Here is a 14,495-nt window from a genome sequence, read left to right as displayed (position 1 = left end):
CTTAAATTAAAAACCTACTAATCCAGACCAAAATAGATAATAGTTATAAAATATTTTAAATTTTATTGATATTTAATAGGCAAAAAGTATTGAGAATAAATGGTCTTTAGCCAGCAATAAATCGGGCTCAACATTGCTAACTGCAACAGACTGCGCAACGTCGTTAAACTTTATTTTTGTATTAAAGCCGTAACTTTAGGACGACGCCACCGCCTGTAATCCCCGCAATGAAATTTCAGATACGTACCTGGCCAAAATGAACAAAACTATTAATTAGTAGAATGGGAAGAAGCTTAAAAATTTACAGCGATTTTTGATACCGTTATAACGTCCAATCAAATTACGAAAGATTTGTATGTCAAAAAATCTACATCATGTAATTTATAAATGACAAATAAAATTTATTTTAATTTAAATATACACATACTATAATTATGTTAAAAAAAAGGATAAAAAAACTTTATGTTTACGTATCTTTATGTTCTCATCGTCACAGTATAGACGGAGCTATTCCAATTTTTTAAAAGTAAATTTTTAAATAGTAAATATGTATAAGCAGTTTTTTTCTTTTTGTTATGTGTATTGCTGTTAGCCCTGCCGCTTTGACAGCGTCACCAGCAAAACATCTAAATTCTAAACATATTAACGTAATAATTATAGGATTACGTAGGTTAGTAATTGATAAACGGGAAACGCTAATATATTTGTTTTTCATATCTAAACATATTCAAAAGCCATAAAATAATATTTGATAATTTTTGTTAAAGCAATATACAGAACAAATTGATCTTGACGATTCCATACATATAGATTTGTTCTTTAAATTCGTGTGCTTATTAACAAAAAAACGTCCATTGATATACATGCATAGTACAGAAATAAACACATTTAGATGCAAAATATATAAAGCAATGTAGCGTAGTGTTATTTTTAATTAGTAAATATAACAAACGATTAGTTAATAGGTATAGCACTATTATATATCTTATAAATTTGATAATGAAAAAGGTTACAGTATTGAACTTGATGGATTGCGGAACTGTTACATGTTATGAATAATTTCAATTGTTTCATAACGAATTAAACGTATTACGATATTCTAACAACATTTAAATATATTTGTCTTGAAATAAACGCATTTTATATTAATACAGTGTTTCCCATAAAATTGCTAAAGAGAAAATTATATTTACATATATGTATATATCTATATAGGTATGTTTAATTTATCAAGTTAAGAAAAAAAATTCGAGAAACATTATCATACAGAAGACAGTATCATTTAGATACGAAATTATTTTAATGTAATCATTAATAAATTTAAAATCGGAAACTATTTTCAAAACCATCCTTTCATGCGGACGTCCTTATTTAAGGACAAGCCACAGATTATATCTGACATTCCAGATATATAATAATCGTACTATACACATAAAACATTTTACAGATAATACTGAAATCCAAAGTAAAACGTGGTCATTAGGCAAACTGGAATAATGTTCGGTACTATGTAACCGCGACCAATAATCGAATTATTGCCTTTACAAGCTTGCGAGTGCAGTAAATAAAGGCAGTTGTTGCCGCATTTCATACTAGCGAACTATGAAAATTAAATTCGGATACAATACTAGATAACAGCATTAAGCATATAATTTATAACTTATTGATTTGGTAATATCGGTGCAAGTATCCGATTGTTATTGTTATAAACACTGAATCGAAAAATTCTCCTGACATTTTTATCACGGCTTCCCTAAATCAAGGTGGCTATAATGTAAACGTCGGATAAATGTAAAATTATAAAAAAAAATATCCGAAAAATATAGCTTTACTAGATTTTCCTGCGATTCCCCAGCGCGAATTTTCAATTAGGCTCAGAGGGAATTGTATGTGTGTAATGAAGCGACATTTTTAATGTCATACAGAATACAACTGTCATGCCATGATTCAAATTATAGCCTTTGTCTTACTATGATGTCTAAGCAACATTACTGTAAGCTTAACCAAAACGTATTAAATCGTTTATTCTTGAAAGTATTTAGAATAATATTTCTTCATTTCTATAAACGTATGATAAGCAATTATTAAATATAATTATTTTCCATTAACACGTACATAAATGTCGTGTCATAACTCATAAAGGGTTGGCAGTAAGGTATACTGAACCTATTTAAGTTGAGGTGTGAATGCTGCATTCGGCGTCGCTTTGATGTAAAAAACATAACCCTTCGCAGTTGTGACACCATATTGACAAAGTACGAGTGGTGTTGAAATTAACAGGCATGTTGTATTCCGATGCTTATATATATTTATATTTTACGTATATTATTTATTAACATTTAAATTTATTTAAAAATAATTGCTTTTTTTACTTTTTACTGAGCATATAACTTATTATTTGTGAGTGATGTGTAATAATTATGTTTAAAATACATAAATAATAATGTATCAATAAGAACGAGCTCTTTCATGGTAGAACGTTTTCTCTCAGGTCAGTAGGCGCCAAGTCGTCCTAAGATCCCAGAATAGGACGCCTCTAAGTGGGCAGGAGTGCACCTTTATTTTTCCAGTTTTCATCACTTCACGCTCAGTCTGCCTTTTGATTCAGTGGCTGTGTAATGTGCTCTTGCGGCATTTATTTTACGCTCTTCTTTTGCTTTTGCTAGTTTATTTTGCATTCTCTTGGTGTTGCCAGTCGCTTTGAAGTCAAAGCTCTTTTGACTGCAAGCGGCTTATTCGGTACATACCGCAGTGCACTTTGAATGATTTCACTATGAATAGTTAGTTCAAGTGAAGTAAGTATCTACATTGTATATCTGCTTGGCCTTTAAGAAAATCGTGGGTTACAACAAAGTTTACTTAACAATTTTAGGTATTAGAATCAAAAAAAATGTGTTTGATAAAATGCAATTCATTAATGGAATGCGCTTTATGATGCAATGGGATTTACAAGTTGTGGTATTTATTATAGCGTTATATATTTCTTAAATATTTCATAACATTGTAGTGATAACGTCAAGGTTGTGAGGGTCTATGATAAGTTCTCCGTAACCATTGGAACGACTTCCTGCGAAGCAACTGATAGTATGTCGATATTTATAATGGTAATAAGAAGTAGATGAAAAATTATTCACACTCGCGACTATTGACTTTACACATATTGACAGGGGTGCGTGAGCCCGCGAAATTGACATAGGGCTGTCCAATAAACAACCTTTTTAACAGCAAATACAGCTTGGTAAAAATGTATATTAGATTATAGTTTACTTTCATGGACAGTTTGAATTAAAAGCTTATGATGTAGCCTACACTTTAGTCATATACATTGAATAGATATGAAAAATTGTGCTTAAGAAAGCAACATCAATACTTTACAAGTGAATGTGTACAATGTGTATTTTTCTTCTGTATCCGCAACCCTAGCAATAATGTTTGGTAAGCCGAAGTCGGATGTCAACGCATGACGCGCTTTGAATGTGCCTCTGTAATAAATAGAATATTTTTTATCTGGCACCCACACTCGCCGCACGTAAATATTGTAACACGTCCGCTGACTCCCAGCTCCTTTCCTTTGTCAAGATGTACGCAAATCGATGGTTCTAAATTGACATTTGAAAAGTAATTCTAAATTTAAAAATTATATTCCACTCACTACATACAGCTTTTAATAATTGTTTTGTAATGTATAAACAAAAAGTATTTATTTAAAGAAGTTTTGTTGTAATAATATGCAGTGTTAATGCCGAAGGATTAAGTTAATGCTCCACATTTTATTAATGCCACGCTTTCGATCTATTATACAGGTCGAACTGCAACCCAAAGCAGCTGTATCTTTGAGATACGATGTGATTGATTACCATATTGTATTACTGAATATTCCTAAACATATTATGTCAACATTGTTGACAAACATAAGTATGCCAAAGAAACTAGAAAGTAACTCTCATAGCGTTTTATTCATCATACCATACAATTGCACTAAAAGCTTCATATAAACAATATAATTAAATTAAATTAATCGCATTCTTTGAATAAATCTGATAATTTTGACATTAATTAGTAATTATTATGCGACGCTATGCACCTCATTTCAGTAGCGCTCTTTAATCTAACGTTATTAATAGCAGACTAAGCTTTGAAGCATTTTAGTTAAAATAGGAGCAACGTACATATATTTTGCTTTCACATGAGTACCTAATCTTATCACATTATGAACGTAACGAAATAATCTGATAAACGCGAGTTGGAAAATAATTTTTATATGAAATGTCAACGTCTATAAATATAAAATATGTGAAAATATATGCTGAAATAACTGCTCTCTAAATAGTCATTGAATAAATACTGAATCTTATACGGAGATGCAATATTGTTGTTATAAAACATTTTAAATTGCCTACAGGAAATGGGCGAAATGCGTAATTCGACATTGCGATCCCCGGTCACCTAAAAAATGTAAAAATGGTTCCCTTGCATATTTTCTTAAGTGTCATAAAGTATGACATTTATTACGGTCAGATCTGCTCAAACCACTATTGATAGGCAAATGAGAGAGTTTTTTAAAAGAAAAACGATGTCTGTTTTTTATGTGTTCTTTGGATAAGATATTTTTTACAAGTTGCTATTTGAACTGGCATGTGATGGCTTTATAATCTATTATTCTATTTTACATATATTTTGTGAGCTCTCGATATTCAACAAAGCTCTAATTAATATTAATTGATTGATTGATTGATAGACATTTGACCTATATATATATTCTAGTCACTATGATCAAAATAATTCATTCAAATACAACTGTAAGTCTAGATAATCTGTGTTATAAAAATTGAATTGCTACATAATATATGTATCTTAGGTTACTATGATGGCAATAACTCTCCGAATAGGTCAAGCACAATAGTGAGTGCCACCTATAATCGTATATTAAGACCCTTATCCTTAAAGCACCTTTTCGACAATAGATGGAATATATCGACGAAAAGTGGCCGCATAAAAATGACACACGGTTCCAACGGAAAATAAAGCTATATGTTCAGATAAGAAGACATTTCGGCCGGTTAAATGATCTTTATTATTTGGAACCATATGGAATAAACTTTGTATTATTTATATGATATTATAGAAGAAATTAATTATTAGGTCGTTTGGTCATTTAAATATTTTGCTGTATAAGATAAAATGTTTCAAACCAAGAAATAAAAATCGCCACATCCTTTAGTTACTTAAAGAAAAATCAACACAAAACTATATTAATTCTTGAATACAGAAAATGGCAAAATAAAAAAAAAATGCAGATAATAAAAAGTAGCATGAATATTTGTATATTATTGTCAATGCATTTTGACAGGTCAGATGACACCCCACGTTTTCGTAGAGGGTTAACTTCGTTCACGCGCCAGGCGGCAAATGCGATATCGTAATAAAACTATCCATATCACATGTAAAGTAGGCAGTCATAATATTGAAAACTTCTAAAGTCCATCAATAAATGTGACGCTGAATAGGCAACTTTACGCTTTATCTGATTCAAAGTGCTTGCAACTCTCAATATCGATAGTCGATAGTCGATAGTCGATATCTGCTTAATTCCACCTTTAATGCATAATTGTGTTATACAGCAACTGAGATATAATCACTACTAAATCTGGCATCTGCCTCATTTTCTGGCTTTTCGAAAAGCAGGTAATCTACCTATTGTGATAAAGGTGAATGTTCAATACGTTCAGTTATGTGTGCCTTCGACATCATAATGGACCTGCTAATGAGCTAGGATTTAACAGTCGAGTGGGTTACAAATTATAATTAAATTGTGTATATAATGTAGATACCTTATAAAAAAAATTAAAAAATATTGTATTTTTTTTTTCAATCTCTATGACACAGTAAAGGCGTCAAAATCAACCACAACTATCAAGGAGAAATCTTTTCCGTGTATCAATAACGTCAAGGCAGCGACTAGACACATTGCTCGCTTTATGTGCTTTCAAATTCTCATATCTTATGAGATCGCTACGCAAAAGCTATGAATCTAATGCATGGAAGTTTGAGACATTTATTCCAAGTGAAAATGTCTCTTCTTGAAACTAGTTTTATCGAAAATGTATACGTCAAAATATTCAAGTTTTAACCTCAAAACCTCTATTTCAACTATTTTATAATAACTAAAATAATGCAAACATAAAGATGTTTGAAAGCAATGATATTATAAATGTTGTATTAGCGTGAAATAACTTTCCTTGAGCATGCAGATTAGGGGAGGTTCAGACGGGCATGGGATTAGTTCCGGTTTACTTTTTATAGGATTGAGATGATAAATGTTACCATTGTACGGACTAACGGTTGGTGCGTGAAACTTATCTAAATAAGCACTTCACTTTGCGTTTATTCAAATATTATGATTCGAAATTTAATGGTGATCATAAATGTGAGAGGGTCTCGATTTCCGTCTTAGTATGATATCAGTATAATATAACTTTTAAAATAGGTATTTTTTTTAACTAAGGTATATTAGACCATAGAGTATAATTAGTTGTTTGACGTACATACATGTTATTCACAATAAAGTGACCGAATGAAGAAAATATTATCATATATTGTTATATAATATTAAAATTTATATAGTACTTGCAAATTTGGAATTAAAACTTACTTTTCCATCATCAAAATTAAAAACGAATGCCTACTAAATAAAGTAAAAACTGTATAGTGTTCTAAATTAACGTCATTTTATTATGATATAAGAATAGAAACTATTTCTCCTGTCATAGATGCTCGATTAGAAGTCAGACAAAAAACGTAAAAGTAAAATCATGAAGCAGACGGGAGGATGGACAATTGCCGATCCCAAAATATGATTTATAGATGGGCCGTCACAGGCAATGCGCTTTCTATACGTCAGGACATGTCACCGCGTCGCCGTGGCTTGGGGGGACGAAGAAAAATATATTTTGCTGTAAAGCCTCCCTTTTTATACATTTACAATGTATAAGATAATTTTTGCTCAGGATTTATGATATCGGATACCTATTAAGGTTGTATTATAATATTTGCTCGTCTGTACAAATACGAACTCCTTGAAAAACTATTTACTTATCATTTTCATATCATTTGAAGAGTCTTTTAGAGGTGGTATATACTTATTATTTATTTTTTCGTTGTCTATCAATGAACTCCAGGATAAACCTCATTCTGGATAAACGCGGTTACAATGAGAACTGTTACGTAATAATGCTAACTGTCTACGAACTTTTTACTCTTATTACTCTGGATTTGGACTAATGTTAGAACTCCCAGTAAAATTGAAACATAAAAAATGGCTTCGGTGAACATTTGTATCAAATCGAACAATAATCGCTCATATTGTCAGTTACAATACAATTTGTTTGGAAACTTGGCGCGTGATAGAAATAATAACAAATGATTCTCGCCCTAACACCGCCTGGCGTTGAAAGATCACGCCTATTGCTCTTACTGATGAAAAAATATTAGGCTGGAACGATATTCGCTAATATATAGGTATATACTACCTATACCCTTTAAAATATCAGGAAAAATTTCACAATTCTCATACATGTTTTTTAAGTATTCTTAACCATGACATATTTATTCAAATAAAAACGCTCAACAGTTTCTTTCATTAAGCCTAAGTGTACACTCTGCCAACCATAAAAAAGTATAAGAATTTGTAGTAGAGTTATTTCAACAATATGTTAAATGAAAATGTGAACGATAATTTGTTTCATAATACATATTTCCAAACTTTCAGCTTTTTACTTGTGCTTATTATTGCGATACGCGTGTCGTTATGTCTCATTAACTATAATTTCCTTGTTTGAAATAAACTATTTCACTATCTAACTACACGCTTCTTTGTAAGAACAGGCTATTAAAAAACCTCCAGTAAGTTTTTTTTTCATATCTTTCTCTAATTGAACCGTTTTGATTTGTAAAAAATTTTAGTGATGTATCATGAAATTAAAATTTATAATGTTAATATATATATAAGAAATACAATAACAACTGAATATGAAGGAGACCTAAAGTCTCACATCGCAAAAACATTAATTCTATAAATGCATAAGTTAGTTTATTTATTAAAAGCTACATCTAACTTCGTAGAAGATCGAACTGTAATTTTGTATTCATGGGGCCACAAAAAAAACAATTTATACAGATAGACAACCAAAATGGTGACTTTTCGTATGACAGGAAATACTAGTTACAAAAAAATTATTTGTTACAACCAAATTTTATCATACAACAAAAAAGTAAAAAAGGTATGATACTGTTTTTTTTATATGTATTATATTATAGTCACTGAATTTATATAAAAATAACTTTATGGTATATTTAGTATAATCATTAAGTTTTATAATGTTGACTCCAAAAACAATAACAAAATTGTTTCGACATCTTCGAGGGGTAAGACAGTCTCCTTTAAAAGATTCAAACCTATATCATCATTGTTACATAATTTGTTGAAAAGTGTTTTAATCTACATAATTAAAATAAATTATTTTCGGTCCTGGTGAGCTTCCTCCAACCACTGACATTGACAGTAGAAATTAAAACCGACTCGGACTTCAAAGTCAAAAGTTGTAAAACTAATCATAGATCTGATGTGAAAATTTGAGTTGTATTTGATATTTATAAATAATGCGTTCAATCTTTAATAACAATAGTAATTAGTATACATCTATAAACTAGTGACTGTTTACGTGTTTGTTATAACTGGAGTGAAAAGATCATTTCTTTCCTTTGAAAAGCTAAATCGGGAAGGTACATTTTTATTTTTAAATTGTTTTAATTTATTTTATAAAGGCTATAATAAAGAATATCTGTTAGATAGTTAGGATGAGGTGGACAGTCCACATAGAAGGTGGACCCAGGAGAGTTAATCATGCTGCTGTGTCTATTGAAGATAAAATATACTCCTTTGGAGGATATTGCTCTACAGAAGACTATAAAGATTGGGAGCCTATTCCAGTCCATGTACTGGACACATCAACATTAAGATGGGCTCCGGTTAATTATAAAAAAAATGATGTTGTGCCATTTCAACGGTATGGGCACACTGCAGTCGCATATGGACATAAGGTTTGAATTTTTATAAAAATTTATCAAAAATCACTGATAACTGACACTAGTTGAGGACTAATAGCTTATAGATCCTTTTGTTTGATTCAATATAAAAACGAATTTTGATATTTGTAGGTTTACATGTGGGGCGGCCGAAATAATGCTGTTGCATGTGACACTCTATCGTGTTTTGATACCAAGAAACTGGAGTGGAGTACACCTCAAGTGTCAGGCATGGTCCCATACGCTAAGGACGGACATTCAGCTTGCATTATTAAAAACAAAATGTACATATTTGGAGGATTTGAATATATAACAGATCAATATTCACAAGACGTGCATTGCTTAGATTTAGATACTATGCAGTGGAGGTTCATTAACACCCATGGATCTCCGCCATGTTATAGAGATTTTCACACTGCTGTTGCGTATAACAACAAAATGTATGTGTTTGGCGGCAGAGGTGATTTAAACAGCCCTTATAATTCTGAAGAAGAAATTTACTGTCCACATGTTTATTGTTTAGATATAGAAAAAGAAACTTGGTGTAACATGAATGCTAAAGGCGCTTGTCCCGAAGCCAGAAGAAGTCATTCTGCATGTATGTGAAAATTTAAATATGTATTTAGTGAGTTACAAATAGATTTTTTTATTAAATAACAACATTTAAATACTTACACATATTTCAGGGATATATAAAGACTTTATGTACATATTTGGTGGTTTAAATGCCAAAACAAAGACTCATTTTAATGATCTGTATAGATACTCAATAAAAGATAATTATTGGGAATATCTGAATGTCCATGGCACCAGACCATGCAAGCGGAGACGTCAAGCCTGCCTTATATATAAAGATAAAGTGTATCTGTTTGGTGGTACAAGGTGAGGCATCGCAATATATAACATAACAAATCCAATTATATATATATGTATACACAATATATTGCAAATTTTTTTAATGCATTTATGTTTTTAGCCCTTGCACACACAATAATAATAGGCCAATAGACGAAAACGATGATAATCCTGAAAGATTAGTGGATAACAGTGACCTTCATGTGCTGGATTACGCACCGACACTGAAAACACTAAGCATACTTTGTGTATTAGAATATAATCTGGACCAATACTCACTACCACAACATATAATGTTGGTATAACATAGATATATATTTAAAAAAATAGACTAAATAATAACATCTTTGATTATATTTTTATATTGAGGCAAAACTAATTTATTTCATATAATTTGCATTATAACTGGATGTTATTAAAAAATGTTCAATATTTTTCAGAATGGATATAAAAATGATGACAACACCAAATCGAATCAGTAGGCCGATAAACCATGCTGGTTAAATAAATAAAAAAAAAATATGTGAACATTTTACCAGGATTTTTTGTAAGTTCAAAAAATAGGTGTATTTTAAAACTTCAAATTTTAATGTATTCTTATCATGATTTAAATTTTTTTTGATTTTATATCAAACATAATATAAATAATCACTATGAACATAATATGAATAACAGAGCTAATGTTAAAAATACCAATGATGTCTCATAACTAGTACAGTTTTCTGAAATCATCCTGTTATTATCTAAATTAATACTTGAATATTAGTTTGAGTAATATTAATATGTTATGCTCCATAATAGAAACTAGTAAATTAATTCAAATGACAGTTATTGTTTCAATTCTGTGATATGTTATCGTTCTCATTGGCTATCGACAGTATTCAGTGTGTTTGTTTTAATTACATTACATAAAATCATTTATTATTTTCACAGATGTCACTGTAAATATAAAAAATTTGCCGCTATGATCGAGTCGGTGCTTAAGAAAGCTAAATGTCTCTTTGCCCGAGACCTTTATACTTGAAGCCTTTTAACTTAACAGTGTGCATTAAGTCTTCCGAAATAAATTATCACAATAACCGCATTATTTTTAAAACTTCCTTGAAATTTTAATTAGCAGATAACAAGCAGGAAGTCCAAAGAGTTTTACATAACGTTTAGAATATCCTGCATATGTTTTATTTATTTACTGAAGCATTCAACTTGACCTTGAACCAAAATTCGACCAAAATATTTTATTTGCTAATTATTGTCGTTCTGTTAATCTTTTAAAAATATAATTCAGTACAAATGTGTTTTAACTAGATTTTATTATTTATTTTAAACTTAAATAAAATATATAAAAAATAATAACCTTTTATTTGAGATTAGTCTGTTGCTTTTATTTGAAAATTAATTTTTTTTTGTCTTCTAAATATTTTTCGCCACCTATCACATAACAGGAAAAGGCTTGTAAGGGTAAAGCACGCGGCATGTCATTCATTCACGCAAGTGCTAAATATTAATTTTCTTGCATGCATATATATACATATATATATCACAGACGGAAATACATATGTAGCCGAGTAAAATAAAACGTTTCAATAAAATTTTGTATATCAATGATTTACTATTTTAAGTAAATTTTCAAAACAGATCGAAATGCCTCAATTGAATACTCCAAATGCCTACATTTAAAAACCACACGACATGTCATTACACATCTTCGACTATGCATAACCTAATAAGAAATTGTAATACATAGAAATATGGGAAAATTATTTATTTGCAACAATAGTTTATTAGAAAAAATCGTGTAATCACTCATCTTCTTTAACGACATGCTTTTTACGTTCAGGTACAAATGGCACAGCTCCAGGTTTGCTGTGGGAGCGCTTGTTGCCCTCTTTACGTTTGCTCTTCTCTTTGATAGTACGAAGCTCTTTCTGAGCGTTCAATATGTGTTTCGGCACGTGCCTGTGACGAGCTATACGTTTGATCTGTGGATGACCACTGAATTTCTCCTTCAAAGCTTCCGAATAATTAAGAGCTGTACGTTCTCGAGGTTTGAGCTGGAAGTATCAAAATATTATTTATATGAACATATTTTGTCATAATATATACAATATTTAAATTTAATGAATTACTATAGGAGTACACAAATAGTTAAGAAAATTAATTAGTTTCATTGTAAAGACCTGAAGATTTTTATAGGAATTCAATATTGTATAGTAAATATTTGCATTATGTGCTTATAAAATAAATAGATATTTTTTAGGGCAATAATACTCACAACACCAAGTTTCTCCGAAGCTCTAGCCTTCCACATTCTTATATTCATTTCATCTGATCCAGTCAAAATATATTTATTATCCAATGTCCACTTAACACATGTCAATCTCTGCATTCTCTTCGTATGATACACATCTCTGGAGTGTCCTTTAAGGCTCTCGAATATCCTAACAGTCTTATCATAGCTACCAGCGACAAATTCTCTCCCAGTCGGTGCATAATCCACATCAATTACCGCAGATGTGTGGTCAACATGAACATTCACTGGTTGTCTCAGTTTTCTGATATCAAATGTGTACAGGCTGAAATAGAATAATTATCATGGTTATACTTATCAAAATTTAATTCTTTATTTTTACGATTATTTAAGGACCACTTAAGGACTTGAGGACTTTATGTATGTGAGCAAATGGACGGTCAAGGATTAAACTATTTGGGTCAATTTGTTGCTAACAAACAAGTTTGAAATATCCCGAGATGACTATAATAATATTGTAATAATTAAAAACAATTATTAACAATGTACAGACATTTCTTCTCAGTTAAAAGCAACAAAAGAAACATATGTTCAGTATTTCATTTGACACACTTTTTATATACATATATAGTATTTGTCAAATTCATAATTTTATGGCACTTACTTATAGTCTTCATTAGCTACAGTAAATATATATGCCTCCATGGGATTCCAAGATAGTGCATTAGATCTCAGTTCCATCACTACTTTCCTAAGAGGTCCTGACTCACGGAAGTCATAAAGTATAACATTCCTATCACTTGCACATGCTGCTAACAGATTTGTTTCTACCTAAAAAATTGGCAGGAACAAATATTTAAAGTAATTTTATTTCAAAATTCTATGAGAATATAAACATGCACATTTCATAGATTAATTTCAGATGTATTAGGTCAATCAAATATTTCAGTAATATTAATTTATTATACCTGATTAAATGCAACATGATGCAGGCTATCTACTCCCCATTGAAATACTTTGACAGGTTCACTCCTAGTATTTTCCCACAACTGACAATGTTCACCGCAAGTAGCAAATATTGGTTTTGCTCTATGATGGCTAATACCAGATACCACTGACATGCTGAGAAGTGTATTAACAGGATCTTCGTCATCAGGGTCTTGAATCTCAGCTTTCCAGGTTTTAATTGTTTTGTCATCACCAACACTCATAAACTGTTGACCATTTGGTGTGTAGCAAATAGCGCGAACCCAACCTTCATGTGCAATGAAATTTCTGGTACATTTACGACTAGTTAAGTCCCATATCCTAATTTCTCCATCAAAAGCTCCGCTAGCCAAAGCGGATAATCGGCTAGGATGCTTTCCCAAACTAGATACACCATCCGAGTGTCCATCAAGACTGCCAAGAAAAGGCTTCGCAAATACTCTTTCTAGTTTTACCGCATTTAATGCTCTGACATACTCCCGTGGACCCTCAAGGGGATGCAGACTCGGGTCATAATTCCTAGGAACTAAGAGAGAGGTTATATTTATTTAAAACAATAATACAATATTACAAAAAACATATATTTTTCTTACTTTTATGAATATCTCTTTTAGTGGAACGCAGATAATCTTCTGGGTTACGACTTATTACTTTTATTTTCAAGTTGGACATATTTCATGTAGATATTTAAAAACTAAAGCAAAATGAATTCAAAAACATGTGTGGTAGGTTAAACGTCATTTAAAAAGTCAAAACATGTAGATCTGTTACCGATTCGAAATCACAGTTCAAAAATTAAATATATATATAATTCATTACATTGATCTAATTATTATGATTAATTCTTTTTCATACTGTAACAATGTTTTCTAATTATGTCGCATAATGAAAAGTCTAGAAGTTTGAATTATAATTTATGTTTGCTGAAAGCATGGTCATCATATATACATATTATGACTCCCTCGTGCATTGCTATATATTTGTACTTTGATCATTGTTTGAAATACTTAAATATCAATTTTTATATTCGTCTATTATCTTGGGTATTCTATTGATTTATGAATTCAAATTGTAGTTGACTGATTGAATATCTCATTTATCACTGATTTCCCATTATTATTAACGTTTTCCTATTATAAGATTAAGATTAAAAGGCATATTTAAAAACTTACTTGCTTATTTTCAAAATATACAGATTTTTTAAAGTGAATCCTAGTTCTATGCAAACATATTTGTTTAAACATTTAACCAAACCATGTAATAATTCAAAACTTTCAATATAAAGATATTTTTCTATAGCATTAACGAATAATCATAAAAA

At 30.5% G+C, this 14,495-nt stretch overlaps 2 protein-coding genes across 3 annotated transcripts; one reads left to right on the top strand and one right to left on the bottom strand.

Annotated features, from left to right (window-relative positions):
- Window positions 1–8,571: 8,571 nt before the first annotated feature.
- On the top strand, window positions 8,572–11,309 carry LOC116768684 (kelch domain-containing protein 3). Of its 2 annotated transcripts, none has more exons than XM_032659471.2 (7): window positions 8,572–8,781; window positions 8,852–9,099; window positions 9,217–9,682; window positions 9,771–9,966; window positions 10,061–10,234; window positions 10,380–10,486; window positions 10,873–11,309. In XM_032659471.2, exons 2-6 carry the CDS (start codon window positions 8,857–8,859, stop codon window positions 10,441–10,443), a joined length of 1,143 nt encoding a protein of 380 aa, XP_032515362.2. In that variant the 5' UTR covers window positions 8,572–8,781; window positions 8,852–8,856; the 3' UTR covers window positions 10,444–10,486; window positions 10,873–11,309. The 2 variants fall into 2 exon arrangements, with proteins under 2 accessions (XP_032515362.2, XP_032515361.2); XM_032659470.2 differs by having other exon boundaries at window positions 8,848–9,099.
- Window positions 11,310–11,686: 377 nt separating this feature from the next.
- Window positions 11,687–13,922, bottom strand: LOC116768657 (DDB1- and CUL4-associated factor 13). Its single transcript, XM_032659433.2, has 5 exons — window positions 13,768–13,922; window positions 13,156–13,700; window positions 12,852–13,018; window positions 12,212–12,512; window positions 11,687–11,990 (listed from the first exon to the last, which is right to left on the bottom strand). Exons 1-5 carry the CDS (start codon window positions 13,844–13,846, stop codon window positions 11,739–11,741), a joined length of 1,344 nt encoding a protein of 447 aa, XP_032515324.2. The 5' UTR covers window positions 13,847–13,922; the 3' UTR covers window positions 11,687–11,738.
- Between the last annotated feature and the right edge of the window lie 573 nt (window positions 13,923–14,495).

This window comes from Danaus plexippus, chromosome 4, assembly GCF_018135715.1.
Source record: "Danaus plexippus chromosome 4, MEX_DaPlex, whole genome shotgun sequence".
NCBI lineage: Eukaryota > Metazoa > Arthropoda > Insecta > Lepidoptera > Nymphalidae > Danaus > Danaus plexippus.
This window is presented reverse-complemented; position numbering and strand designations above follow the sequence as displayed.

Bases quoted from the DNA above. Each gene is read 5' to 3' on its own strand.
- LOC116768684 (XM_032659471.2), top strand. From the start codon at position 8,857: ATGAGGTGGACAGTCCACATAGAAGGTGGACCCAGGAGAGTTAATCAT. The intron at 9,100-9,216 runs GTTTGAATTTTT...TGATATTTGTAG, and splicing joins CAGTCGCATATGGACATAAG to GTTTACATGTGGGGCGGCCG. The intron at 10,235-10,379 runs GTTGGTATAACA...AATATTTTTCAG, and splicing joins TCACTACCACAACATATAAT to AATGGATATAAAAATGATGA.
- LOC116768657 (XM_032659433.2), bottom strand. From the start codon at position 13,846: ATGTCCAACTTGAAAATAAAAGTAATAAGTCGTAACCCAGAAGATTAT. The intron at 13,701-13,767 runs GTAAGAAAAATA...CCTCTCTCTTAG, and splicing joins TAAAAGAGATATTCATAAAA to TTCCTAGGAATTATGACCCG. The intron at 13,019-13,155 runs GTATAATAAATT...CCAATTTTTTAG, and splicing joins ATCATGTTGCATTTAATCAG to GTAGAAACAAATCTGTTAGC.